The 26217-nt window shown below is 36.9% G+C and overlaps 1 protein-coding gene across 3 annotated transcripts in view; it reads left to right on the top strand.

The window, feature by feature from the left end:
• LOC126978549 (anoctamin-8) overlaps nucleotides 1-25334 on the top strand; it is a 42528-nt gene extending 17194 nt beyond the window's left edge. Inside the window, exons 11-24 of one of the 3 annotated variants that reach the window (XM_050827485.1) lie at nucleotides 7-124; nucleotides 3235-3290; nucleotides 6080-6154; nucleotides 7341-7473; nucleotides 8104-8261; nucleotides 8735-8932; nucleotides 9066-9197; nucleotides 10075-10206; nucleotides 10722-10852; nucleotides 15451-15544; nucleotides 16113-16241; nucleotides 16819-16945; nucleotides 17857-17978; nucleotides 22046-25334. In XM_050827485.1, coding sequence (XP_050683442.1) covers nucleotides 7-124; nucleotides 3235-3290; nucleotides 6080-6154; nucleotides 7341-7473; nucleotides 8104-8261; nucleotides 8735-8932; nucleotides 9066-9197; nucleotides 10075-10206; nucleotides 10722-10852; nucleotides 15451-15544; nucleotides 16113-16241; nucleotides 16819-16945; nucleotides 17857-17978; nucleotides 22046-22135 — 1695 coding nt within the window. In that variant the 3' untranslated portion in view covers nucleotides 22136-25334. Of the gene's footprint in view, nucleotides 1-6; nucleotides 125-3234; nucleotides 3291-6079; nucleotides 6155-7340; nucleotides 7474-8103; nucleotides 8262-8734; nucleotides 8933-9065; nucleotides 9198-10074; nucleotides 10207-10721; nucleotides 10853-12888; nucleotides 12994-15450; nucleotides 15545-16112; nucleotides 16242-16818; nucleotides 16946-17856; nucleotides 17979-22045 lie in introns of those variants that run through there. The other 2 variants (XM_050827495.1, XM_050827504.1) reach the window with 2 other exon arrangements.
• Nucleotides 25335-26217: the final 883 nt, after the last annotated feature.

The following is a 26217-nucleotide window of genomic DNA, read 5'->3' as shown; positions in this document are numbered from 1 at the left end:
TTTCAGGATTGGTGGGAGAATACAATAGGTTACTTTAACTGGATACCCCGAGCCCTTTTAGCAATAATCATTGCCATCGAGGAGGAGGCTTATGTACGGATTGCCAAATGGCTAAACGATAAAGGTAATACGGTCAAGAAAAGATTTTAGTGTGGCCTGATCTTGAGATTGAATCAGTAATGTGTATAATACTAGTGTCTGTTTGAAAGATTTTCTAATTAAGGCTAGTATTCCATTAAGTAACTCAAGTTGTGTAATTAAATAATGCCTTTGCTAGCGCTACTTTGGTCTTCGAACTCATCTTTGAATAAAGTTGCTCTGATTAGCTATGAAATTCGCAATTAATTTCTCTTTTTCGACATTTTCACGCAGTTGCAAGCGCAATGAACAAGGAACAACTGAAGTTGTTTGGTTGATGAGGCCATTGAGATCTGAAAACACGCGTACTGATACTATAGGCCTCATTTGTACGTGTTGTCCCGTACTCATGGTGATTGAAACGTATCGAGTATATATAGAGTGCATATATACCGTTAGGTGGTATGTGTCCGGGCAACACTAAAATAAACAAATTACAATTGACTACTTATACATATAGCTCTTAAAACTATCATAAAATCATAATTTATAGGCGAAAAGTAATAGCGGTTTAAAACATAGTAATTATGATAATTTTAAGAGTAATATACAGTACCCCGTTATTTGGTACCCTTGGTTTGTTTTTCCCTACACGCGACCCTATCTGTCGCTCAATTCTGTTACAGTTAATACTTTTTAATGGGATCATAGATATTGTAATAACTAATGGAAGACGTTTAGAACTGATATTGTAAATTGTGGATGCATGAAAAACTCTCCGTTTATATATCGTTAAGTCTGGCACTTTTAAAACAAAATCAAAAATTGGATTGGACTTAGTATCCCGTAGCACGAATTAGGAGTTAAAAAATTGTAATGTAATTGTAGTTGATAGAGCTTTAGTCCGCGATTATAATGATACCACTCTTATTACAAGGTAATGCACCGTTCCCGAGATAAAATCATTATAACCTAACCTCAAATTATGATATTTTTAAGGGTTGGGACATTTTTATGGGGAGGAAAGAAAGGGAAACGCCTAGAATTCGTTTCTGGTAATGAGATACTAAGTTTAAACCCAAAAATTTAAAACAGACATTAAGTACCCTAATTTAGCTAGTGTCCTCCGGTAAGCAATTAATGCTTGTATTGAAAAACACCGCTCTTCCTCCATTTTAATGTTGATACACATACTTCTTAAATGAATTAAATAAAAAGGTTAGCAAAAACTAACTTTGTTTACATCAATTCTAACTGTATTGATTAAAAATTAATGTATGTGTGTGTGTTTGTGTTGGTGTGCGTGCAAGCGCGCATGTGTGTGTGTTATGTGAATAGGCGCGCCTACATTTAAATAAATGGCTTATTTAATTATTGTAATGTGTTAATTTGCGTTACTTAAAGGAATACATGACAAAATGTCTTAAAAGCCTTCTTGTACATTTCGATTTGTTTTCTTGGTCTTTTATAGATAGTTCCTAACTTGTATTTAGAGTTTTGAATTATATTTAACTATTTAAATTTAAGACTTTCAACTAGGTATATTAGTTCAGGTCAGAAATATTGAACTCGAGATTTTAGTGTTATTTAAAAAACTAGATGTAGTCTTGGAATTTATTGGTTATCTACTCTAGATAAGGAGCGTGCTATGTATTTTGTCTTAGATATTGATATGCAAATGCGGGACGTAATTGATACCTGATGAGTTTCTTTTTTTTTATGAAAATAAGGGACGAGACGAGCAGGACGTTTAGCTGATGGTAATTGATGCACATTACGATGCAGTTCTGCTCAGGATTCTTGTAAAACCCAAAAATTCTGAGCGGCACTACAATTGCGCCTTGAGACATAAGATGTAAGTCTCATTTGCCCAGTAATTTAACTAGCTACGGCGCCCTTCAGACCGAAACACAGTAATGTTTACACATTACTGCTTCGCGTCAAAAATAGGCGCCGTTGTGGTACCCATAATCTAGCCGGCTTCCTGTGCAAAGGAGCCTCCCACTGGTAAAACTGGTTGTGTCGTTTCTTCTCTCTCCCAGCATTACGTGTTTTGATGCGATGGTAGTGATTTAACTGATATCAAAAGAATTCTAAACGAATCATTTTTACAGTTAACTGTTTGAAGAGCAAAGGTTTATTCTTAACGGATGTTTTTTAACAGTAGCAATATTATAACCTGTTTTGACTCAACACATGAAGCACTGCAATACAGCGCCGGTCTCATCGCATTGCGCCGATCACCCTAAGATTAAGCTGGATTCACACTTCACCCTTCATACCAGGCAATAATACAAGTGCAGTGATGTTCCTGCGGTAGAAATAGGGAGTGGTGGCGAAAATTAATAACAATTTTAGAGTAATTTATAAGAAAAAGTGACAAGACGAACAAGACCGGATTGTGTGTGATACGCCAAGTCCCGGGTTGTACTCCGTCAATTCTGTGGCCTGAATTGAAAGTCAGCTTGAAGGTTACAAACTGTGAGCCCTCCTGCTTACGCTACTTGAAAACAATATCGTTTGCGTTCTGGAACTCACATAGCGCTCTTTTACTTGGGAGCCAAACTCAACTCAGCAATCATCGCTCCTATGGATTTCGATTGGGCGGCGATAATCGTTACGATAGGAACAATGTGAATCATATACACAATGCTACAATTCAGTTTTAATATAAATCTAAAGGAAGATATAAATTAAAAGTAATTCACAAACACACTATAACACACACACACGCACTCACACGAAAACACACTTCAACCACACATACATACACACTCACACATACATACACCAAAACCACACACGCACAAATACCACGTCTTTTTATAAATATTGTAAATTCATTATAAGAAGTAAGTTTTACAATGGTATTATTAAAACCTAACTTATGTTCTGTGAATTTTGTGATGTATTAAATAAATAAATATATTCGTCTTGACAGTTTGATGACTACATAGCACGCTTCTTAATTTTTTCTTATATTTACTTAAATATCAATACCTAGATCGACTATAAAGATTATCTATGAATGCATATTTTAGCATAACTAGCTTAAACTCTGTTATGCTAGTATTAGATAAGAATAGTCTTAATATAATGTAGTGTTTTCTCTTTACCGCTTACCGAATGGATATGGCACCTGGTAACTTAAAACAGAGAACTATCGGCTCGAAACAAAGTATGAGAACCATCTGATTGTGAAAATAGCCTTGGTTTGTATTTAACGCTGAATATAAAACGTTAAAACGCACTTGGGCTTCGCTTTTCTAATTGTAGATGCAAATAAAATACACAAATGCATCATTGCACAATTCATTCGCATGATATAATAGTAATGTTATTGTTATTAAGTGGGTCTATCATAATGTAAATAGAAAACAAGTTATTCTTGAAGTGAGCAACTCGAAGTATCAAAATGTGCGACGTCTCACACCTTCGGAATTGGAATTTTGATAGTAACGACATCTATTGCAATTTTGGAGTAAACAGTAACAACATAACATCATGATTAGTAACAACATGCTTTCCTGTTGTAGATACATATTAAATCTAAAATGCACCTTTTATTTTACACTCTTTTGCAAAAAAAAAAACGGGCACCTAGCTAAATAACCTGTTTCACTGGCATCTTCAGATTATTTCAAAATTATAAGTAGCTTATATCATCATAATACTTTAAATAAATAAGCAACAACTAGTTTCTGGCAATTTCGTCATTACATTTAGATGGAATTAAGGAAAAATTATCCCAGAGTCTAAACAGCTAATTGCGTGTCTGTATGTTCATTAAATAAAAAGAGCAGGCTAAAAACTTAGTTTTATGTTTATTTTTTTTGTTATGTTAAAACATAAAAAGTAAAAGTTATTAGAGTGTGGCCCCCTCTTGCTAAAATCACAGCTTGTATTCATCCGGGCATGCTATCGATGATATTCTTAATTATTTCTTGTGAAATACGCTCCCACTGGGTAGCAATTACGTTCCTTAGCTCCCTGATGTTTTGTGGAGTGGGCTGCAGGGATCTTATCCTTCATTTTAGAACCTCCCAAATGTGCTCTATGGGATTGAGGTCAGGACTTTGTTTTGGCCAATCCAAACGACGCTTTCACATCGCCAGGCTCCAAGAACTGTTACTGCGGGTTTTACGTAAGGAATTAGGAGTTCTGATATGTACCAGTGTGAATTCAAAGTGCCGTTTTCTATGAAGACTAACTCCGTACGGTCCAATACATTAATTGCTGCCCAAAACATAACTGAGCCTCCATCAGAAGGGGTTATTTCTTCAAAGCCAATTTCTACGAAACGTTGCTCGCAGTACTCGCTGACGTCGGTCCTCACCATATTGTGATATGGGCTTCATGGCTCCATGGTTTCATCCGAGAATAATACTCTACCCCAGTCCTCTTAAGTCAACGTCGCATAATATCGAGCGAAGCTAAGTCTAGAAACTCTGCTCGCGGGGAATTAAGGGCCACGGCCTGGACGAAAACTGCATATATTCGCAGTGAGAAGACTGCTCCTGACAGCCCATAAGCTGTTTTGCCCACCACTCACTTGCTCTAGACTCTTGTTGAGGTCGACATAAGAAGATTTGCGATTTCACAATGCTTGGTTCACCATGAAGCGGTCATCTCGAACTTCTGTGCATAGTTTTCTCCCAGATCCAGGCCTTCTACTGACGAAACCACTCTCTTGATATCGTTGCCAAGTCCTCCGGACAGTCGAACGACTCACATTTAGCCTCTGGGACACATAAGATTTACTACACCCTTCATCAAGTAGCGATATAATTTTGCCCGCTTTTATCGTTCTGTCAACCATTTTAGAGACCGCTTAATAATGGTATTAAGACTAAAAATATCAATGAAATAGGACAATCCGACAATAATTATTAAGAAATGTTTTAGAGTACATATAGATACGAGCTATAAACGATTCCCGCCACGACATGCAATTAACTGCATTTTTTGTTGAAGTCAAGTTATGCATCAAAATACTTAATAAATGTGCCAGTAATATTCTCAAATGATTAAAACTTCTTTTACTATTGTTTTTTCTAAAAAGACGGAATAAATTATTATAACCGCCCTTTTATTGCAATTGAGTTTAATGTTTATTAACAAGCTGATAAAAGTAGAGTGGCCACCCCGGGAGCACAATTTTAAACAAGTGACGTACCTTGAATCCCTAATTCAAATATAAGAAAAACACTTTCGCCTTAGATATCTTCCCTTTTCGGAAACAATCTACTTTTATGGTCGTGGTGTGCCTACACTCTGCTTTGATCGCAAGGATATTAAACCAGCAAAACTTTGAATATTTTTAGCTTATAGTGTAATTTGAGCTGTATTGAAACGTTACTATTTGCACAAGAGAAAGACTCTCGTCGTACTGACAGAACGACGACTTCACGAGCATGAGAAATGTAAAAAGTAACACTCGTCCCACTAACATTTATAACCTTAATCAACCTTTCTTCGTTCTTTTGCATATAAGTAGCTTTTTAATTGCCTAGTGTTTGCAGCCTGATGTATATCGTAAATGTAAAAACGTATGTTTAAGTTGATTTTTGCTTCCTTTACACAATTTTAAATACATTCGAATAAACTCGCATAGTTGTTTTTAATGAAGTGTTACTTATACGATATGCTTAATAAAATTATTTCTGTGAAGTTGTTGTGGTATTATAAGTTTTTTTAATTTTGAGTTCATAAAAGTTGTTTTATTAATTGAATTGCCTATTAATTATTGTTCAACCGAATAAAAAGTATCTTTTTCATCAATTTACATAAACACACAATTATTTCAAATGCTTAAACTGTTTAAAATATGACTAATAAAATAAATACATAAAGCCAATTTACAAAGAACAGTTAAAAAAACTAGCTTAAAAGTATTTAAATCTATAGATAACCACTTTGTCATCTGTGATAATGTCAAAAAAGTCAAATTTCTTTTATTTAAATGAAATAAAACTTACGATTTGTATGTATATATTTTCAGTTTCAATTCGTAAACTCCTTCATGAGTTTGTTCTACATGGCGTTTTATCTTCAGGATATGGATAAATTAAAAGAGGTATGATCATCTACGTGATTCGTTAAATGATTTGTTCACCTGCAGTAATAGACTAACTAAGCAAAGACAATGTTCGTCCATGTAAAATTTGTTTTTGGTACTCTCATGGTTTTACCAGTGGGAGGCTCCTTTACACAGGATGCCGGCTAGATTATGGATACCACAACGGCGCCTATTTCTGCCGTGAAGCGTTGATGTGTAAGCATTACTATGTTTCGGTCTGAAGGGCGCCGTAGCTAGTGTAATTACAGGACAAATGATACTTAACATCTTATGTCTCAGGGTGACGAGCGTGATTGTAGTGCCGCTCAGAGTTTTTGGGTTTTTCAAGAATCCTGAAAGGCACTGCATCGTAATGGGCAGGGCGTATCAATTACCATCAGTTGAACGTCCTGCTCGTCTTGCCCCGTATTGGTATAAAAAAAATGGTCCGTGGGAAAAGGTAATATAAATCGTTGCATACCCGACTCTTAATACTACGCTATTATTCGGAGTGTCATAATCGAATTAGCCAGCAATATTATAAAAGTTGTGAGAAAAAATAATAAGACGTCAAAGTGAAAAAGATAAATTGTACCTATACTTTATCTGTGTTATTTATAAACGCCAAGTAAAGTTAGTCCAAGTTTAAAACTTTAACTAAGAATTTATTAATTTTATTAAGAATATGCAAAATATTGACTATATCGCTGACAATACTGTTAGTACAATGATAATTCTGATGTTTTCTGAATGACAAGCAGCCAATGCAAATATACGCGGGAAACCTTATACGTCAGAATTAACCAATCGTTCACGTTCGTAACAGCATCTTTGGTGACTTAACTTGCTACCACATGCAGTTTGTAATACTCACGTCAAGAAGATACTGCGGCTCGTAAAGGCGGCAGGGCTACGAGCTATAAGTATGAGTGGTGAATACAATAGTTCAATTTTGGACGCGGTACTACTAGGAATCATTCTCAATCAGCCACCCTTTTCAAATAAAAATAACCAATTATAAGTAAAATGTATATTATAAACAATTTTAATATTCTTGGTTTATTCTCAAGTATAAATTTATAGCAAGTTTATTTGTAAGGCCGTTTGTCTTTATCTTACCTTTGTCACGACAGAATTACATGACAGGGTGAAGTAGTTTAAAACTTGGAGTCAAAAAATTGTCTTATACTTTTTTAATTTCTAGCAACTGGCCGTCCTGTTAATAACACGACAGATAATTGGAAACCTGAAAGAATCAGCGTTACCGTATCTCATTGAGAATCTGAGACTAGCGAAAATATGTTCTGAGGTGTTTGGTGCTTTGAGCCCTTCTAAAGGTGTGTTATTCTACTATAATATTATATTGTTATAAATTTAGTATACTGATTGAGTTCTGAGCGGTACTGCATTGTAATGGGCAGGACGTATCAATTACCATCAGTTGAACGTCTTGATCGTCTCGTCCTTTATTTTCATAAAAAAACACTATTATTCGTAAATTAAGAGTTACATTTACCTTCTGCAAGAGGTTTAATTTAAACGGTTTTGTCACTTTTTATCTTTACTGCATTGTGTCACCCATAACATTTTATTTACAATTTACTGATGAAGAGGACAAGGGGATTAGTGGGAAGCGATCACCGTCTCCAATGCTCTCTGGTAGCAGCAGGGCTTTTCCTCACCTCATCGCATCGTATTGCATTAAAAAAAAACCATCTTATTATTTGATACACGCTAAATGATGATATTATATGTAATACTATTGCCTCTATCACAATACATGAACATGATGATAGTTTCGTAAAATGGCTACCATGCAATTTCTTTTACAGTAGTGGGTATTTAAAAAAAACTCCTACTTTTATGTTCGGTACCGTTTTACGTATCCTTTCTGTGCAAGTTTGATATCTTTATTTCGTTTATTAGGTTGAAGAGTTGAATAAAAAAGTTTTTTTTACAAATTTTAGTGCAAACATCAGAGCAATTGGCCGAACTGTTTGAAAAAGAAAAGACTTCTGAGCCACCGGAGATGTTGATCAACGGGGAGGAGAAGAGAAGAGATTCGGAGCCGGCGGTGGGACAGAAAGTGATACATCAGGCCGAGTTGGAGTCGCAGCTGTTTAAAGTAAGTTGGGACGGTCTAATTCGTGCTTAGATAATTAATATGTCTAGATAGAGTCTCTTGCCGTTAGACAACCGATAAAAACAGGCCTGGTTTATTAGTTTAGTGTGCGTGACAACGTGACTTACACGTCTTACACTCGTGATTTGTATGAAACTCTGTGTTAGTTTGCGTGAATTGCTCAAATTAGAGGTTAGTTCTAAACTCGCTCAAAAGGACACGCTAGCGCACCTTTATATTTGGTGAAACAAAAATAACCTTTAGCAAGGTTAGAACTTTCATGCGAACCCTAATGGCGTATATGCAGTAATGGTTTGCTTAGCAAAGATCCTTATTACATATAAAAAATTTATGTTTTTTCTTATACTCAAGCCACAAAGGTTTTATATGACAAAAAAAATGTTTTACGCAGATGAACCCACGAGTCAATGCTAGTGTTGTAATAAGACAACGTTTGTTTGTTTGTTTGTCGTCAGTACTCGGGCACGTTCGGCGAGTACCTGGAGATGCTGACCCAGCTCGGTCACGTGGTGTTGTTCTCGGCGTCGTTCCCGCTGGCGGCCGCGTGCGCCGCGCTCAACAACGCGGCCGAGATCCGCGCGGACGCCTTCAAGCTGTGCCACGTCATGCAGCGGCCCTTCGCGCACCGCGTGGCGACCATCGGCACGTGGCAGGTACTTCTGTTGTGAAGCATTACTGAGGGCGCCGTAGCTAGTCTAATTACTGGCCAAACATCTTATGTCTCAAGGTAACGAGCGCAATTAGACTGTCCGAGTTCCGGGTTGACTTTGATATTATAATTTGCAGCACGCCATGGAAGCGATGGTGGCGCTCTCTGTGCTAGTCAACTGTGCTCTGATTGGCCTGTCCGGCCCCGTGCACAGACTGTTACCGGACGCGACGTCGGCACAAACTGTGCTCTTTATTGCTGCACTCGAGGTGTGTATACTACATTCTGATTTAAATATAAAAACAAGTTTCAGTGACATAACTATCTAGGTATTATTCTATTTTAAAGATTGCAAGCGATATTACACTATCCATCCGGGTGCAAAAAAAAATCTGAGGGTAATACTAGAATTCGCTATTCGGACCTATGTTTCTACAATACTGGTTCTTACTATATATGGTGACACTATACTCCAAATTTTATGTCATCTGTCAATCAATCTGATTAAACTAAATCAATTTAAAAAAAACCTTATCTTTCACATTCATACAAATACCAATCTAAAAATACAAATACGTCACTCATAGATGATGTGAAAACAGAAATCGACAACACCTAGAATACTCTTCAACACCATACCTTTACTCATTTCTTGGTAGCCTACCTCAACCTGACTTTGGCTCAGTCGTGGTCATCTTTCCACAAAAGCCACAATATAATGAATAAATAGAATAGATTTCATAGATCGATTAGGTATTGAATTGCCAAAATGGATTAAAAAATTTATGGCTCGGGTCGGTAAAGGATTATGTTGGCAAACTATGTGAACCAAGGCTCAAAGAGATTATCGTCTTCTCGGAATCGCGAAATAATAACAGAACTAAGAAAGAGAAGTTATGACTACTAAGTTACTGTTTCATTGTAACGACAATTTCTTAGTTGTTTTTTAATGAATGTTATTTAAAAAAAGGCTAGCGGGTTACCTTATTGTGATACCACCCATGCTAACCAATGCTTATCTGATTCCTCTGATGTTGTCACTTGTTGCCGGAAGATTCAGAAGAGAAGAATTGATTCAAGATGTGGTTTCATAGAAACATATTAATCGTTATGTATGTGTTGTGTAAATGTGTGGTTGTTTTGCAGCACGTGGTGCTCATAAGTGTCGTGGCTCTCCGCATGGCTATCCCGGAGATCCCGGCGTGGCTGGCCACCGAGATGGCGAAGGTGGAGTTTCAGAGGCGGGAAGCTATCAACGCTGCGCACGCGCCGATATTGGTACGATTCATACTTATTATATTATATATTACTAGCCGTTCCCACCCGCGTCGCTAGGCGAATTTTAAAAGGAAATAAATTAAATTTTATTCATCTTATTACAAATACAATAAAAAAAATAAGTAGCCATAAACCATCTAGGATAAATTTCGCATCGAATGAAAACAATCACCACTGTCATTATATATATATATATATATATATATATATATATATATAATGACTCCGAATGGTCCGGAGCTAGTCGGTAACAACAGCGATAAATCGTGATTAAAGCCGATTTAAATAAATAAAGATATATTATGTTATTCTAATTATACACATACGAGTATATATTCAGGGCTGAAGCCCACGAAAAACACAGAAGGCGCAACTTTTGTGTTGCCATACGCACTTTTCTAGTTCCGTTACTTTTATCCATCAATAATAATAAGTGTAAACGCTAGAAAATCTGCGAGAGGCTAAGATAATACTCTCACGTCTGAGACGCACTACAGATGAATATTCACCAACAGTCAGAATGCACAAGCGGCGAGGACATTCGATCCCGTGACGTCACACCGCCGACGCCCCGCTGTGACGTCATCGTGACGCCCGACCGTAAGAAAATCAACATCGGAAAGATACCAGAGATACCGCCGTTTAGGTGAGTTGTATTTGTTATTTATATTACATAGCACACATGGAAATATCGTACCATTTACACACATAGATCTACATAATATGATCATATTACATTAGTACATATTTTTAACGTACACACTAAGGGCATGTTCAGATAACAGGCAAAAAGCGCACGTTAATCTAATGAGCGCTATATAGACGTGTATGTCTCGCGGTATTAATCATTGCTCTCCCCTTATGGTGTTCACTTGGGCGCGCGATTTCTAGTTTCGGAGCGATGAAACTTAGTTTTTGGTTGGGTTATTACTGTGAAGAGCATGACACTATCAAAAAAGAAAATATTAGGTAGATGACTGGTAGAACATTACTTTTTTACACGCTTTTTATTAGCTTCACCTGGATGTATGTTTGTTTGTAACCGATTCATTTGAGCGCGATTTTCACTCATTTAAAGAGACTACGTTCAAATTTCGTAGATTTATCGAGGACCGATGACAATACATTAATTTGATAAAATTATTCCATTTTTCAATTTGCAAAATAAGATTTTTGTTAATTTATATAATTTTTTTCATCTATCGTGGATAAGGCAGGAAAATGCACATCAATATGTTTATTTTCAATTTCAACCATTATCTTTTCAACGAAAGCGTGGTTTTAACGTTTTTAAACTATTTTTTTCAATAATATTGCTAAGATTGTAACGTTGTACAAATGTATGTATGAAACAAACCATGCGACGTTAGCTCCAACTAATATATTTTGTGTTAACGAGAATAACTTGTATTTTAATTGATTCTCTATAGACTTGGCTGTGGTTTATAACCACGTTTGGTACCAAATTGAACTTTAGTCTTGTCGCTACAGCTATTGTGTTTTATTATGCGCCAAATCAACTTTCCCAAAAGTGAAATAATTGGTTATTTTGGCGTAAAATTCGAAATAGGGCAACGATGCATTGAGTAATAAGTTTTAACGAACGTTTAACTCTCATATGAACTCGCCCTTACTGTAGTTCGTTAAAGAGTCGTCTACTAAATATATTACAACCAATTTTACATAATTATTTGGATAGCCAGCACCAACCACAATTCATGAAGTTAATGTGCCAAAAATAAGCCAAATTACTTCTGTGTTTATTTTAGATACATTTATATTTTTTTAATAAATAGATTGAAATGGTTGAAATATATTCGCTAGACAAACTTATTATAAAAGGAGTACTTTTTTCCTTCAATTTTAAGATTTTGATTTTAATGTTTCATTTAAACATACATAATATTTGGGATATAGCATATACATTTTTATATAAAATGTTGTTTGATTTTTTTTAAGCTTAAGAAAATATATGTCTTATTGATATTTTCAAATGAACATTAATTCAGCTTATAGTTTTTTGTACTCTCTCATTGAATGACAAAGATGAAAGAATGTAAACGATTTTCTGTTGAATTTACATTTTAAAATCGATTTGCTCACTATTCATTAATTATTCGAGAAGATTACTACAATTTTACCCAAAAATATTGAATATGGACTTGCTCAGAATTAACAAAAAATTATGTACCTTACTATGCTGTGCTTTAAATCATCGGTGCGATAGAGACAAATACTATATTTGTACAGGTATTTGGTTTTCCAAATTACTAATGTTTTTTATGGTAAAGGAGGACTAACAAATATACATGGTGTTAAGTTATCACCGCCGCCAACATTCTATTGCAACACCAGAGGAATTACAGGAGCGTTGCCGGCCCTAAAAGTATCACCTAGTAGGCTTTAGCATAATATCCGAAGATTTGATAGTGATTCAACAAAACCAATTCTAAAGGAATAAATTTTGAGAAAAAAACAGTACTTATAGAATAGAGAGATGCGTACACCACATGCATAATAACATAAGTCCTTAGCGCGCCGATGATTTATAACTCCACGGTCGGCGTGTAAGTGCGTTCTTTCATTTATGTCATAATTCATTAGTGTGGGTCGTTCAATGACACTCGATCATAACATTGTTGACAGCAGTGATTGTTGTTAAATAATTTCATTTGTTTTCAGTTAATTTTTGACATTCCGCGGCTGAGTGGCAGTTTGTGTCAGTATTTTATAATATGCTTTTATTATATTTAATGTTTGTTTGCTAATAAATACTTCTCACCATTCTATTGTATTTTTTTACATATGCGAGAGATGGATATTTTATATTAACAATTATAATTTTTTTAAGTATTTATATACTTATTTAGAGAAAATTAAAATTTAAAAGTATCTTGTTATAACAAATTTTAATGAATAATTATCGGTTGTAGTGAAAAAAAGTCTCTAAATGTCCCTGCTTCTATTCAAGTATAGACATATTAGAGCATCAATCAATTTAAAATCAAAAAGATAACTACGAGTAAGAAGTAAGTTTTTATATGAAATAATAAAACTATTAACGCCTTGCCATGCTCTTAACATATGGTTACTATAATGATAAACTTTCAATAATTTCATGGTATTTTTATCTAAATAGTCTGGCCATAAATATTGTTACTACTTGAAAACTTATACTTTTTTTAATTCAAATGTTGAACGTGTTTAGAAAATTTAGAAGCTTCGATCGCTTCCTATATTTTTTTCAAGATAAATTATGGAATGGAGTGTATGAGAAATCGGAATTATAGTCGGTCATTTTATTCTGAGTCTCAAAACATACAATGCGTCATAAAAAGTAAATGCATTTTATTTGTAACATAACTTATGACCAGACTAGTTATATATACACATCTGTCTTCAGCACAGTCATTCAAATATAATTTATCTTTTTTCATGCACCATCTACTTTAAATACACGTTAATATTACATTTCGCTAATCTCTGCACGTTCTTCATAGAGGCTGCAAACTAAAGTATATATATTGTTACTGTCGCGTATTAAGGTAGCAAGTATTTAAGTTTATATCCCGAAAGTGGCCGAAAGTTCACTGAAAAAAAAACTACAAAGTATGACTCCCACGACACTTTTACTGAGGCCACTCAACCTTGGCACTCTCTGTAATCTCTTGATTACAGTATACCGGATTACTAAATCTAAAGTTAAATTGGGTTCGAAAGGTTAGGCAGTTCTCTCAATTAGGCACTGTACAGGCATACATTGGCTGAAATCTATAGGCCGGTTTGAGTGCTCCACCGACCGTCGATGCGTACGTCAGTCGCACTTGTCATTTATATGAAAATTCGTACGCATGCGTATATTGTTACGCACTGCGTACGAGGACTGTCGGTGCGCAAGCGTGCCGTCGGCCGACGCGCTAGGAAACATAATATGAACTCGTTCAGTGCTGCACCGTTTGGTGGACCGACCGTACGGATGTCTGTATAATCGTCATTAAAAAGTGATTTCGTACTGAACATAAACAAATATATCGACACCGAACGCTTAATAAACAAAGTTCAACTTCGCGAACCACTACAGGATAACTAATACGCGAGCTCGAAATAAGTTTTGATGTTACAAGTTGCTCTGTAATTTCGCCTATAAATCATCAAAACATTCTTCTTCGCGCAATAATGAATATATAATAGTAAATTCCCCTTGTAAGGCTGTTTTGGCGACGATTGGGTGAACATGATATCTACGTCTTCTGTTCCTAAAACATCTACGAAGATAATAAGCAGCAATTAAACTTTTCGTAAACGCGTCCATTTCGTGTACGACTGTACCAGTTAGGTCAGTTTGTTGGTCAGGAGAGAACTGAATGATGATGAATGGCGGTCGGCTGAGAACTGTAACCGGCTTTATACTTTACTTAGACTTATCTAGAGCGAGTTGAGTCGAAGTCCGTATTTATAATGTTCGTCACTATCGAAAATAACACCAATTTGTATTTGATAATATGAAATATATAAATATCTGTTCTAGCGTGTTTAAAATTTGGACTTGTGTGGAGATGAAAAAGTTCTATAGTTGGAAGCTTATAAAAATATATAAACCACAGCAGTTTGTTGTGTATTTTTTGCAAAGTGAGTATATTAAAAATAAAATTTGCTGCCCAAAGTCACTATTGCACGCGCACGAAGTCGCGAGTAAAAGCTAGTAATATGTAAATCAAAGATTAGGCTAAGTTTGAACTTAGCATAGTTTTACGTAAGTAAAGTCTTGCATGGTGCAGAATCGAATCGGGATCAAAATAAAAAATTTCTATACCTGGGAGTTAAGAGACATTGCATCATTATTCTACCGTCGCCTACGGGCTCTTCTTTGGTTTTCAGTAGATTATATTGAGCGATAGACTTTCAGGTGTACTTTAACGCACACGACGTAAACAATTTTTTTCCCACCTCGATGAAAAGCCGTCTTTTAGTCCCTGGTACGAGGGAAGAATAATCGAAAAAAAAAGAAAAAAAAGCGTATACGCACCACGTGAAATAAATAGGACATTGCCACTATTGATATTCCGCGGGTGAATATGACCTACTTTTCTCCGGGTTCCGATATACTGCGAGTCTGTCAGACTTTATTATTACTACTAAACAAAGTTTTGCATCCTTTCCTCTATGCTTCTCCTTGTGCCTATTGCCTACGATACATTTCAACTAAAGATTATTTTGCACGTCTTGTAATCTATAACGTTATAGGGCGAAGGCGGCATCTATAACGGACCAGGCAGTTAGTATGGGATCGTTGCAGTTACTACAAGATGTCAGTCCTACTAAGCCTATATTACGCAAGGTAATCTTTGATATAAGTACGTTTAAAAAATATAGTGTTTTCTCGAGCTTGACACACTTTTTGCGTTTAAATAAGGAAATAGAAAAACATGTTTTGTCTTAACCACACTAGCGACAATTACAATGGCAAACTGTTAAAATATTAAATTATATTAATATTTATGTTCTCAAGAATCTTTTGACCGCTAACAAACAATATTACCGATTTTCTGCAGCGGTTTTCTGTTTTGATCACTGATGAAATTGGGTGCACATTTACATACTAGATTCAAAAGCTAAGTTGAAACAGGATATGGATGTAGGATATCCCGCCCGAAAGAAAGCATAAGCCCTTAAATTTTACCTTTTGGGGAATTTACAATAACTGATTACAAAATTGCATTCATGAAGGTACTAGGCAAGGCAAGAAAAGAAGTAAATTTTATATTGAAAATTATATTACATTATATTACAGAGCACTATTGTTATATTAAAATTTCCCCTTGTACAGCCAAAACCTGCTTAAACAGCTATTGCTATTCTCAAGAACAACAATTAATTAAAAATCATTTAAAATTAAATTATTTTAGGAGGCTAACCCTGGCGCACCCCTGTCACTACTGGGGGTTAGGGGGTTGCGGGACGAACCCCTGCACAGATCAGCGCAGTGCATCCCTCATCCCACACAGCACCGACCCCTTATCAACCCGACTCTACAGGTATTTGTATTTTTTTATGTAAGAGAAGGATAAACAAGTGTACAGGCCACCTGATGGTAAGGGATTACCGCTGCCCACATTATCTTGCTACACTAAAGGGATCATACGATCGTTGCCGGACATTTAGAAAGGTGTACGCGCTTTTTTTGAGGATATTAGTCGTATTGTCTTGAAAAATTTAGTCGAGAAATTTATTGGATTTACCGTAATTAATAATGTTTCTTCAACATAACTTTCTTAATGAAATGACTTTCTTAATGATACCACAGATTGGGAATGGAACGACCGCCCTCAGGCTATTAAATAATAAGTTTAATTGTACAATGTTACTTTGTAAATGTTACTTTAATTGTAAAATATATTTTTGATGAAAAAAAAAGTCCGCTGAGTTTGTTGCGCCCATTCTTCTCAGGCCTGAGGCATTCACTTTGGAATGGGTGTTTTAGAATCTTTAATAGAGAATTTAAAGTATGGTTGAAGATAAACGTAATTGCGATATAGTAGCTTGGAACGTTAAAGTGTGATGAAAACAAAATTTAAAATATTATGAACTGTATATAATATATCCATGTGGCAGGAGTTATCAGGCAGCGTGAGCGCGGGGGGTTCGGAGCCCGATCTGAACGCGGTGCCGTCAGTTATGTCAATCGACACCAGTGCCACGTCCAGCGAAGACGACAGGCCCAAGGAGAAGGATAAAAGTAGTGAGTTATAGAATAGAAATATATTTATCTTCTATTACATCGCCTCAAATTTTTTCGCCCATATATCGCATGTTACAATTTTTTTATGAAAATAAGGAACGAGACGAGTAGGACGTTCAGCTGATGGTAATTGTTACGCTCTACCCATTACTATGCAATGCCGCTCAGGATTCTTGTAAATCCCAAAATTTCAGAGTGGCATTATAATTATGTTCGTCACCTTGAGACCAAAGATGTTAAGTCTCATTTGCCTAGTAATTTCACTAGCTACGGCGCCCTTTAGACCGAAACACAGTAATGTTTACAAATTACGTTGTTGTTTTATGGCAGAAGTAGGCGCCGTTGTGCTACCCATAATCTAACCGGCTTCCTGTTTACGGAGGCAAGGAGCCTTCCATTGGTATAAAATTAAAACAAGTGTAGTAGGGGTGAAGTTGCATAATTAGTTTCAACAACTGCTTTCAAGTCAGTTTGACCGCTCGGTCTAAGGCGCGAGATTTAAGCTCTAGTTCTCGAGAAGGAGAGTAAGTCCGAACGCCACAGTCCTGACCAAGGTTTTTTATCACATTTTATTTAAATTTTTATAAAGATGTAGAGCATTCGTTTTTTTCTTTCGGTTATTATGCTTATACGGTTATATGTTATTTTGTGAAACAGTGCTGTACTTGCACCGTGGTTTCTTAAAACCGCACAATTGCTTTTTTTACCACAGGGAGTGACTAAAACATTACATTTTGCAACAAGACTTGGTAAACGTCACGAGCTACTACAATTAGCATCTGTATAGTGATTGATCATTACACTAGTGCGCATCAATAAATGAAAAATATTTATAAAGTAGTAGTATAGTAAATAAAGACTGTAAGTTGATTCAATAGTATGTCAAATGTTGTTGTTGTTGCTGCGAGCAGGTCGGTCCCGCGCCCGTGCGGCGCTCGTGAAGCGCGTGCGGTCCGTGGCCGTGTTCTCGCTGGGGCTGCGGCGCGCGCGCGAGGCGGCCGCCTGCGACAGACACTCGCCGCCCGCGCCCTGTGTGAGTACGGACACGACGACAAACACATCGCACACGAACTACATGATAACACACAGACACACCGCACCCTGACTGCTCCCCACATACTCATTTGTCAGATTATACAGAAATTCAGATTGGCCAGCTCTGGTTGCTCAAAAATAATAGGCAATAACAGTAGATACTACTATTATTATTTGAAGAGGGCGGCTATTTCCTAGTCCTAAAGATTCCTAGTACCACCGCGTCCAAAATTGAACTATTGTGTTCGCCACTCATACTAAAGCTCGTCGTCAAGCCCTGCCGCCTTTACGAACCGCAGTAATTCCTTGACGCGAGTGTTGCAAACGCCATCTGGTGGCACGAAGTAGTCGCCAAAGATTGTGTTACGCTTATGCATTAGTGGGCCGCAGTCGCAGATTAGATGAATAGGCGTTTCATCATCCTCAAGGCAGAATCTGCAAGTTTTGTCGCTTTTGATGCCGACCACACTGAGGTGCTTGTTTGGGCGACAGTGCCCGGTTAGCATCCTAGTGAGTGTGCATAGATTTTTCCTGTTCAAAGATAGGGCTTCATTCGCATAGCTGCTGTTGAATGCCCTTATCAGTGCTTTAGAGTGGTTTAAACTTGAAGAGTTGTTCCAGCGTTTAAGTGCTTCTTGTTTACATTGGTTGCTCAGGGTGTCTGGCGCTCTTAAGCAGTCCACAAATGAATTCCGGACCGTATTGGACTGCTTTAGCCCCAGCTCTTGTGAGCTCATCAGCCATTTCATTGCCTATGATTCCGGCATACCCTGGGACCCATCTGAGAATCACTCTATTTTTCATGCCTAATGAATTCAGGCATTCAACACAATTCAACTAACTTAGACGTCGTCAAGTCAGCGTCTAAAGTCAACAATGCTGCCTGACTATCAGAGTGAATGTATATGTTATGATTGAAGTAGCCTTTTTAAATATTGGTTTCCGCGCATTCCAAGATGGCGTACACCTCTGCTTGAAATATGGAAATAAAGCTCCCCAGGTTTGTACTGGATTTAAACCTGGGCCGTTCTCCATAGACCCCACAGCCAACTTCATTTTTGAACCCATCGGTGAACCACATGAGGCTCCCGTCCTTCCACGAGACTTTATTGTTCATCCAGTCGTTGCTGGAAGGTAGTTCCAGGATATAGTGTTTAACAAAGATTAATTGTGGAATCATCTGATCAGGTAACATGCCTAATATGTGTTCTCGCAGAACTGAGTCTTCTAAAGTCCTAAGCGTTTGCGACATCCAGTTACATGAACCCCCCTAGGCGATTGCCCTCACCATGCTTGCCTTCGCCTCTTGCTGTTTGAACAGTGGAAGAGGCGGTAGATTTAGCATCGCTTCAATGGCCGCACCAGGAGTAGACGTCATGGCCCCGGTTACCAACATACAGGCGAGTCTCTGCAAGCTATTTAGTCTGTCTGCAGTTGTTTTCTGGCTGGCTTTGTTCCACCACACAATGGAGGCGTATGTGATTGTTGGTCTCACAATTGCTGTGAATAGCCATAGGAGGATCTTTGGGCGCATTCCCTGCGTTGACTGACAGTTTGTTGGCTGTACACCACTGTAAGATGGTGTTTAGCGCCTTTTGCAATATAGAGCTTAGTAGGCTTTGGCAGAAACCTCTGACGATAATAACTAGGTCGTCTGCGTACCCTAGTGCATCAATCCTGAGTTCTGCCAGCTTACTGAGTAGTTCGTCTACTGCTAGTGTCCATAGAAGTGGCGAAAGAACGCCACCTTGTGGGCAACTTCGAGTAGTGTACAGCTCCAGTGATGTCCCATGGAGGGAGATTAGAGCTTTGCGATTTGAGAGCATTGACCTTACCCATTTGACAGTGGTGGAGTTTACGTTTTTGTTAATTAGTCCCTTTACTAGCGTGTCTATCGGGGTATTGTAAAAGGCGCCGTCAATGTCTAGAAACGCACAGAGTGCAATTTGTTTGTCTTGTAACGCCTTCTCGACTCTATCCACAAGTTGTAGAAGCCGTTTCTGTAGACTACCTCTACAGCAGGCGTGTTGAGAACTATGAATGGGCTTTAGGCTTAGAACATCCTCTCTTATGTGTCTGTCCAAGACTTTCTCAATAACCTTCAGGAGAAAGGAGGTAAGGCTTATGGGTCTGAAGGAGCTTGGCAGGGAGTAGTCCTTTCTGCCTGCCTTAGGTATAAATAGTACTTTAGCCTTAGTCCATTGTTCTGGAAGATAGCCACAGGCAAAGCTTACCCGGTATATCTTGACTAGTAGCGGTACTAGGATATCCAAGCCTTTTTGAAGAAACGCTGGAAAAATGTTGTATAGACCGCTTGACTTATAGGGTTTCAGAGTTTTGATGGCGCACCTTATATCCCGGGGTCTGATTATCTTTGCCGCTCTACGCCAGTCCTCGTCAAGAGGCCGTTGTGTAGGCGTTGTTACAGATGGTTGATGGGTAGCCCCCGGAAAGTGGTGGGCCATCAGTACTCTTACGTTTTCTACCTCGTCGGCTCTAAAAGATCCATCTGGTCTCTTAAGCAGGCCGATTTGGCTAGGTTTGTCCTTGGCGAGCAGTTTGTGTACTCGGGCTCCTTGGGGAGTTTTAGATAAATCCTCGCAGAACCTCTTCCAAGATGCTCGTTTAGCCTTCCTAACTTCTCTGTTGTATTCTGTCAGGGCTTCTTTGTAGGGTTCCCATTCTTGGGTCCTTTTAGCCCTGTTAAACAGCCTTCTGGATTTCTTCCTTAGTTTGTTCAAGTATGAATTCCACCAAGGTACTTTCCTGTTTGAGTGTTGTAAGGAGAGAGGGCAGCTAGCCTCTTAGGCGTCAGTGATGGCCGTGGTTACTTTCACTGCCAACTCTAGCTCATACAGGGTTCTGATGCGCTTAGGGATGTTCTCCAAATTACTCCTGAGTTTCTCTTTGTAGACAGTCCAGTTTGTTTTCTTTGGATCACTAAACGTATATGTTTGTTTTTCGAGGCAAGCCAAGATGTTAAATGCTGTGTCGGTGATCCGATAGCGAAATTTCATCACTGACTCGCCAGTTTGATATTCGCCTGGCAATTTTGTCGGTAGCGAAAGTAATATCTAGAACTTCCTGCCTGTTCGAGGTAACGAAGGTTGGCTTATTACCTCTGTTTAGTACCTGTAGGCCGTTAGTAGGTACTAGGTTGGACATTTTCTTTCTTTTATATTATGATGGGATAAATATTTATAATTGCCTAATAACTTATTACTCAGCACCGCGACGTCAAGCGTCAAACGGGAGCTACTGAAAATCAGTGCTGTGACCAATTGTCACAGGTAACCTGAGTAGCATCCCTTTTGATACACACTGCCACACAGCTGCTATATAATATCTTGGGAAAGTTATTAATTTATTCTCTTATTTTCTTTTTTATTCTTATTTTGTAGCAATGTTATGTTTCATGTGTGTGTCGAATAAAAGATTTTATAATTATTATTGTACAAACAGTAAACGGATTGCGAGGTAACACAGAAACTCGCCGCACAATAATTGAATGATAGCGCAGAAACTCGTCGTTGAATTATGTGAAACATATTGCATGGTAATGCATTAATACGTAACCCTATTGCGTAAAATTATTATTATTAGTATTAAGGTTATGTTTTACTATGTAAGTACTACTAACAAGACAATCAACAAATAGTAGATAATATTAGTGACTACCCCAGAAATCAAAGCCAAAGTATTTCGGTATTGCAAGCAATCATAGTCCGTTAAAAAAGCCGAGTAAAAGTAGGTACAAATATAAACAGAATTACTGAGAAGTTGAGAACAAACAACACAATCAAGAGGGTCGAGCGCGGGTGACAGTGACAGCACAGACTAATAAGAGAGAAATAAATATTTTTTATCATTTATAGTAAATAAACTGTATAATATCCAAATAATTAATTGTGGTCATCATTTATTTTTGCTTCGTAAATGATTCTTTTTTTTTTTAAATAATAAATTTGATTTTCTATAAAACAACATGTAAAAAGGCACCTATGTAGGCATTAGCAACAAAATCATTTAATATAAAATGATTGTTTATTAAATGATTTTTTACAGGCACCTCCCGCTCCAATGCTTGGGGGTGAGCTATCCCTAATACCCATCGAGCAGTTGATCCAAGTCGAGGATGTTAAACCTAGGCCATAAGATGTTTATATAATTTTATGACAGACCGATTATTTGTATAATTATTATTAATAATAATATGTTGATCGACACAAACTATAAACTTGTGTAGATGGAGTGTTGTGTGCTATGCGACATATTTATAATGGTATAGCATAAAGAACGTAACTTGGTTTAAAATAGTTGATTGTTTGCTTGTCAATTATAGACTCCATACTGTGAAAATGGGGCTATATTTTAGCACCTGTTTTAAGACTAACAACACTTCTCGCCGCGTTTATGTTTGCCGTTTTTGTTGTCGTGGTATCTGTGTACAGTAATGTTTGTCAGAACATAAATAGAGTATTCTAGCCTTCCGTTTTAAAATACAAACTGACCTGTTCTGGTTTATTTGTTAATAAGCAAAAGCATGTCCTATATGGGTTAAATACACTTAGTGATGAAACTATAAACGTCCAATTCTTAGTTCGAGATCTTGAGACGCATAGAACAACACTCCTTCTAGTATTAAATAGCTCTATGGAGTTTTGTTGTCAATTTATACTAAAAAAGCGTAGGATAGAGACATCGAAGTTGATATTAATATAGCATTAGCACAGAGAGATCCATAGAGTAGGACGATAAACAATTATAATATAATAAACTACTTGAAGTATTGGGACAATCAAATTCCACAAGTCATGTCATATCATATCTCATTAAAAGTGTACAAAAACATAGGTATGTTTTGATTCGAAAAAGGAAAAGCAAAGATTACATCACTCTTCAAATGAAGTTTAACAGTAGTTTGAAATATTTTTTCTATTTTTTCATATTTATCATTATCGCGAGCAAATAATAATTCATTATATTTACCTCCAACATCCGAAATTATAAACTTTGCTACAGAATACGTGTATAGACAAACTCCAGGCATCTTTGTGATATTAGTCTACTCTATGGATTTTGTAACCTTTAGTGATTAGTTATAGTTATATTTTGTATTGTTATTGTTGTTTATAAGTGCTTTATGTATGTTAATGTAATATTAAATAGAGCATTTAATTGTACGTGCGAACTTAGTCATCGATACGGTAAAGTCAAGTTAAATCGGCGCTATCGTTATGTAAATTATTTTAAAATGGTTGACAACATTGTTTGTATTACAATTTCAAGTACATATTATATTATAAGTTGCATATTATAATGATATAAGTACATACAATAAATAGATACAGGTGTATTCTTCTTATTTGTTATGCGTTTATTTTTAACATTGAAATCTAAATACTTAGAGGTATAGTTTTGCAAAATTTCCTCAATATTGGAAGCGTTGCACATTTTTCTTTCCTTCTTATTAAGATTTCTATGATTTGAAAGTACAAATTTGTATCGAGAGTCGATTGTTGTCAATATGTATGTAATGTAGTTGTATAGAGAATGTTGAGTTTTTTTTAGTATTTTTTGACATTTTGATGGTTTTATTCATGTTGAATTTGTTACATTTCCCAATAGACATATAGAATGGTCTGAATGGTAAGGAGAACAATTGGGAGCTGTTGCAAGTGATCAGATATTAGCGATTAGTAACAGTTCCAAAAATACGTTGTTGACAGAGTGAAGTAGGCTGAGTAGGAAAACTTAGAAAAAAAGTACTCTATACTTATATAATATAATATGTAAAGATTTTTAATTTGGCGCCATTTTAATTTAACGCCTTTTAACGGACACTTATGGATGCATATTACTGATTCTTCTACTCTACTCTCCATCCTGTAAATTATAATCTACATAATCACGGGAAAACTCTAAGAGATATATCCATCCTTCGTCCAGTGAATATGCGAATCTCGTTAGGTTCTAGAATTCGGACTGACCAGATCATAAGGCGTCTGTTTATATATTCTACAGGCCAACAAAGATAACGTTTGGTTTGTCTCTTTCAGTGGTTAATTTAGTGCGGGTAGTGCTTCAGGCTATTATAGTTGCTCTAGTAAGAAATAACATGATTGACTCCATTCATTTTGCTACGAAATAGGTAGGCATTTTTAGCAGCTTTGATTCCAGTTTTGACAAACATGTTTTCCAAAGTCTACAAATGGTGTTTATTTTTGAAAATAAAGGAATGTGTCCTTGGAGTTAATCATATCTTTCGTATTTAGAATGCTGTCCTTCCAAATTACGTTAAATATATCTTATTAACTATGTATATAATCTACATTGTATGTAAGTGAAAGAAATCTTTGATTGATCTCTATGATATAGGTAATGTTATTGCTCTCTTAGTCGAAAATCTAATGGGAAATGGGATTCAAACATATTGAAATACAACGCAAATACTTTGTAACAGTTTTCTTTTATACTGCTCGTGTTATTATTATTTATTCCGTGACATATACCCATCAGGTAGTCGCTGGAGACATTGGAGTATCAGCTTATTTTTGAGGTTCTGAATGTTTTTGGACAACCACGGCGTTACCTGGGTTTCACGCCGACCGGACCGAGGGATGTAATGTTATGGACACTCGAGGACTTGTTGTCAGAATAAGCCTAGTCAGAGATGCTATTTCTGTGTGATGCTACGATGGTTGATAACTACGGACTGATGACTCGACTTGCTTTGCTTGGCCTATTATAATCCTCTGAGATATAGCAGCGTATCTCGCCAATAATTGTGCTCGATGTCTCGATCGAAGTTTCTTTGATCTGGCTAAAATGATAAAATGACTGAATACACGCTTGATTAATATTTCCCGAACTATTTTGTTTCTTGTGTTGTTTATTCGTGAGCTGATTTTGTATTCGTGCGTAATGAAGTAGCCTATTTACAACTTTTACCGATTACCACTACTTCTATCATCTATTTGTTAAATATTCGATAGTTACATACGACAAAATCGGTGGCCTGTCTAGGCTTATATTAAATTTGAAAAAAGTCTATGCTTTATCCAATATGGTTTTGCGGCTTGAGTATCAGCTTTCAACAATACCTAGTAAAAACATTATTTTAAGTTAAATCAGCTATTTTTGTTGTAATTATAAAAATTCCAATATTAGGTATAATTGGAACTGATTGTAAACTCAACGTTTTTATTTCATGCGTGGTATAGAAAAGGCTCATAATGCTGGTAATAATAATTAGTCTATATGAAGACTTCTTTGTTGTTGTTCTAATTATTTTTATATGGACTATTGTTGAATGTAGCAGTTTTGTGAAGTAAATAAATTATGTTTGCAATTATATTGGGTCTTTTATTTGAAAAGATAGAAAATCCAGATCTGATGACATTTGAGCATTTGAGGATCCTGCGTGGAATCTTTCGAGAGTTCTGTCGCACCAAGTAACGCGAGCCGCTTTTTGCTCTTCACAGAGCAAATGCGGTATCCATCGGGAAAACAACTTTTTTACACCTAATAATTGTTCATGCAAGATTATTTGTATTTGACTCATGCCTATGTCTAGTTTCCTGAATTTCGCGGTATGTCACATATCGATCTTCCTCAATCAGCTTACGCACAGCATCAACGTTTTCTTTGGTGACTCGAGAAATACGGCCGCTGTAACTGTACGGTATTGGATTCGTTTGAGAATATACTCAGTGAGTCGGTGGGCTTGTTGGGGACACGAGTGAGCAGTCCTGAAACCAAACTGATGGTCGGGTATCATGTTCTGCTCCGCGATATAATATTTGAGGCGCGCGAGAATCAGACGTTCGTATAGTTTACCTAAAGAGTTAATTAAACTAATGGGTCTATAACTACTGGGACAAGTTTTACATTTACCTGGCTTGGGAATACCAATAACAATGGATTCCTTCCATTGTTCGGGGAACGCGCAATGTAATAGCAGTATATTAAAAACGGTTACAAATAAATTCATGAGTTTGGGAGGCAGGATTTTAAGAACCCTAACAGGGTTTTATAGAGTCGGGCCCCGGGGCCTTTTTGGAGTGAAGATCCCTAATAATTCCTTTCACCTCTATACTAGAGGTGGGTTGTATTGGCTCGCCTGATGGGCTAAGAGAGATGCGACGTTCAACTTCACAGTTTACCTCATTAACATGGGCTGGGTCGGTAGCTGCGTTCGGGGTGCACTGACTCTCGAGGCTGTCGGCAAGGCACTC

The sequence above is a fragment of the Leptidea sinapis genome, chromosome 3 (genome assembly GCF_905404315.1).
Source record: "Leptidea sinapis chromosome 3, ilLepSina1.1, whole genome shotgun sequence".
Taxonomy (NCBI): Eukaryota; Metazoa; Arthropoda; class Insecta; order Lepidoptera; family Pieridae; genus Leptidea; species Leptidea sinapis.
The sequence above is the reverse complement of the archived record's forward strand: the minus strand, read 5'-3'. Positions and strand labels throughout refer to the sequence as shown.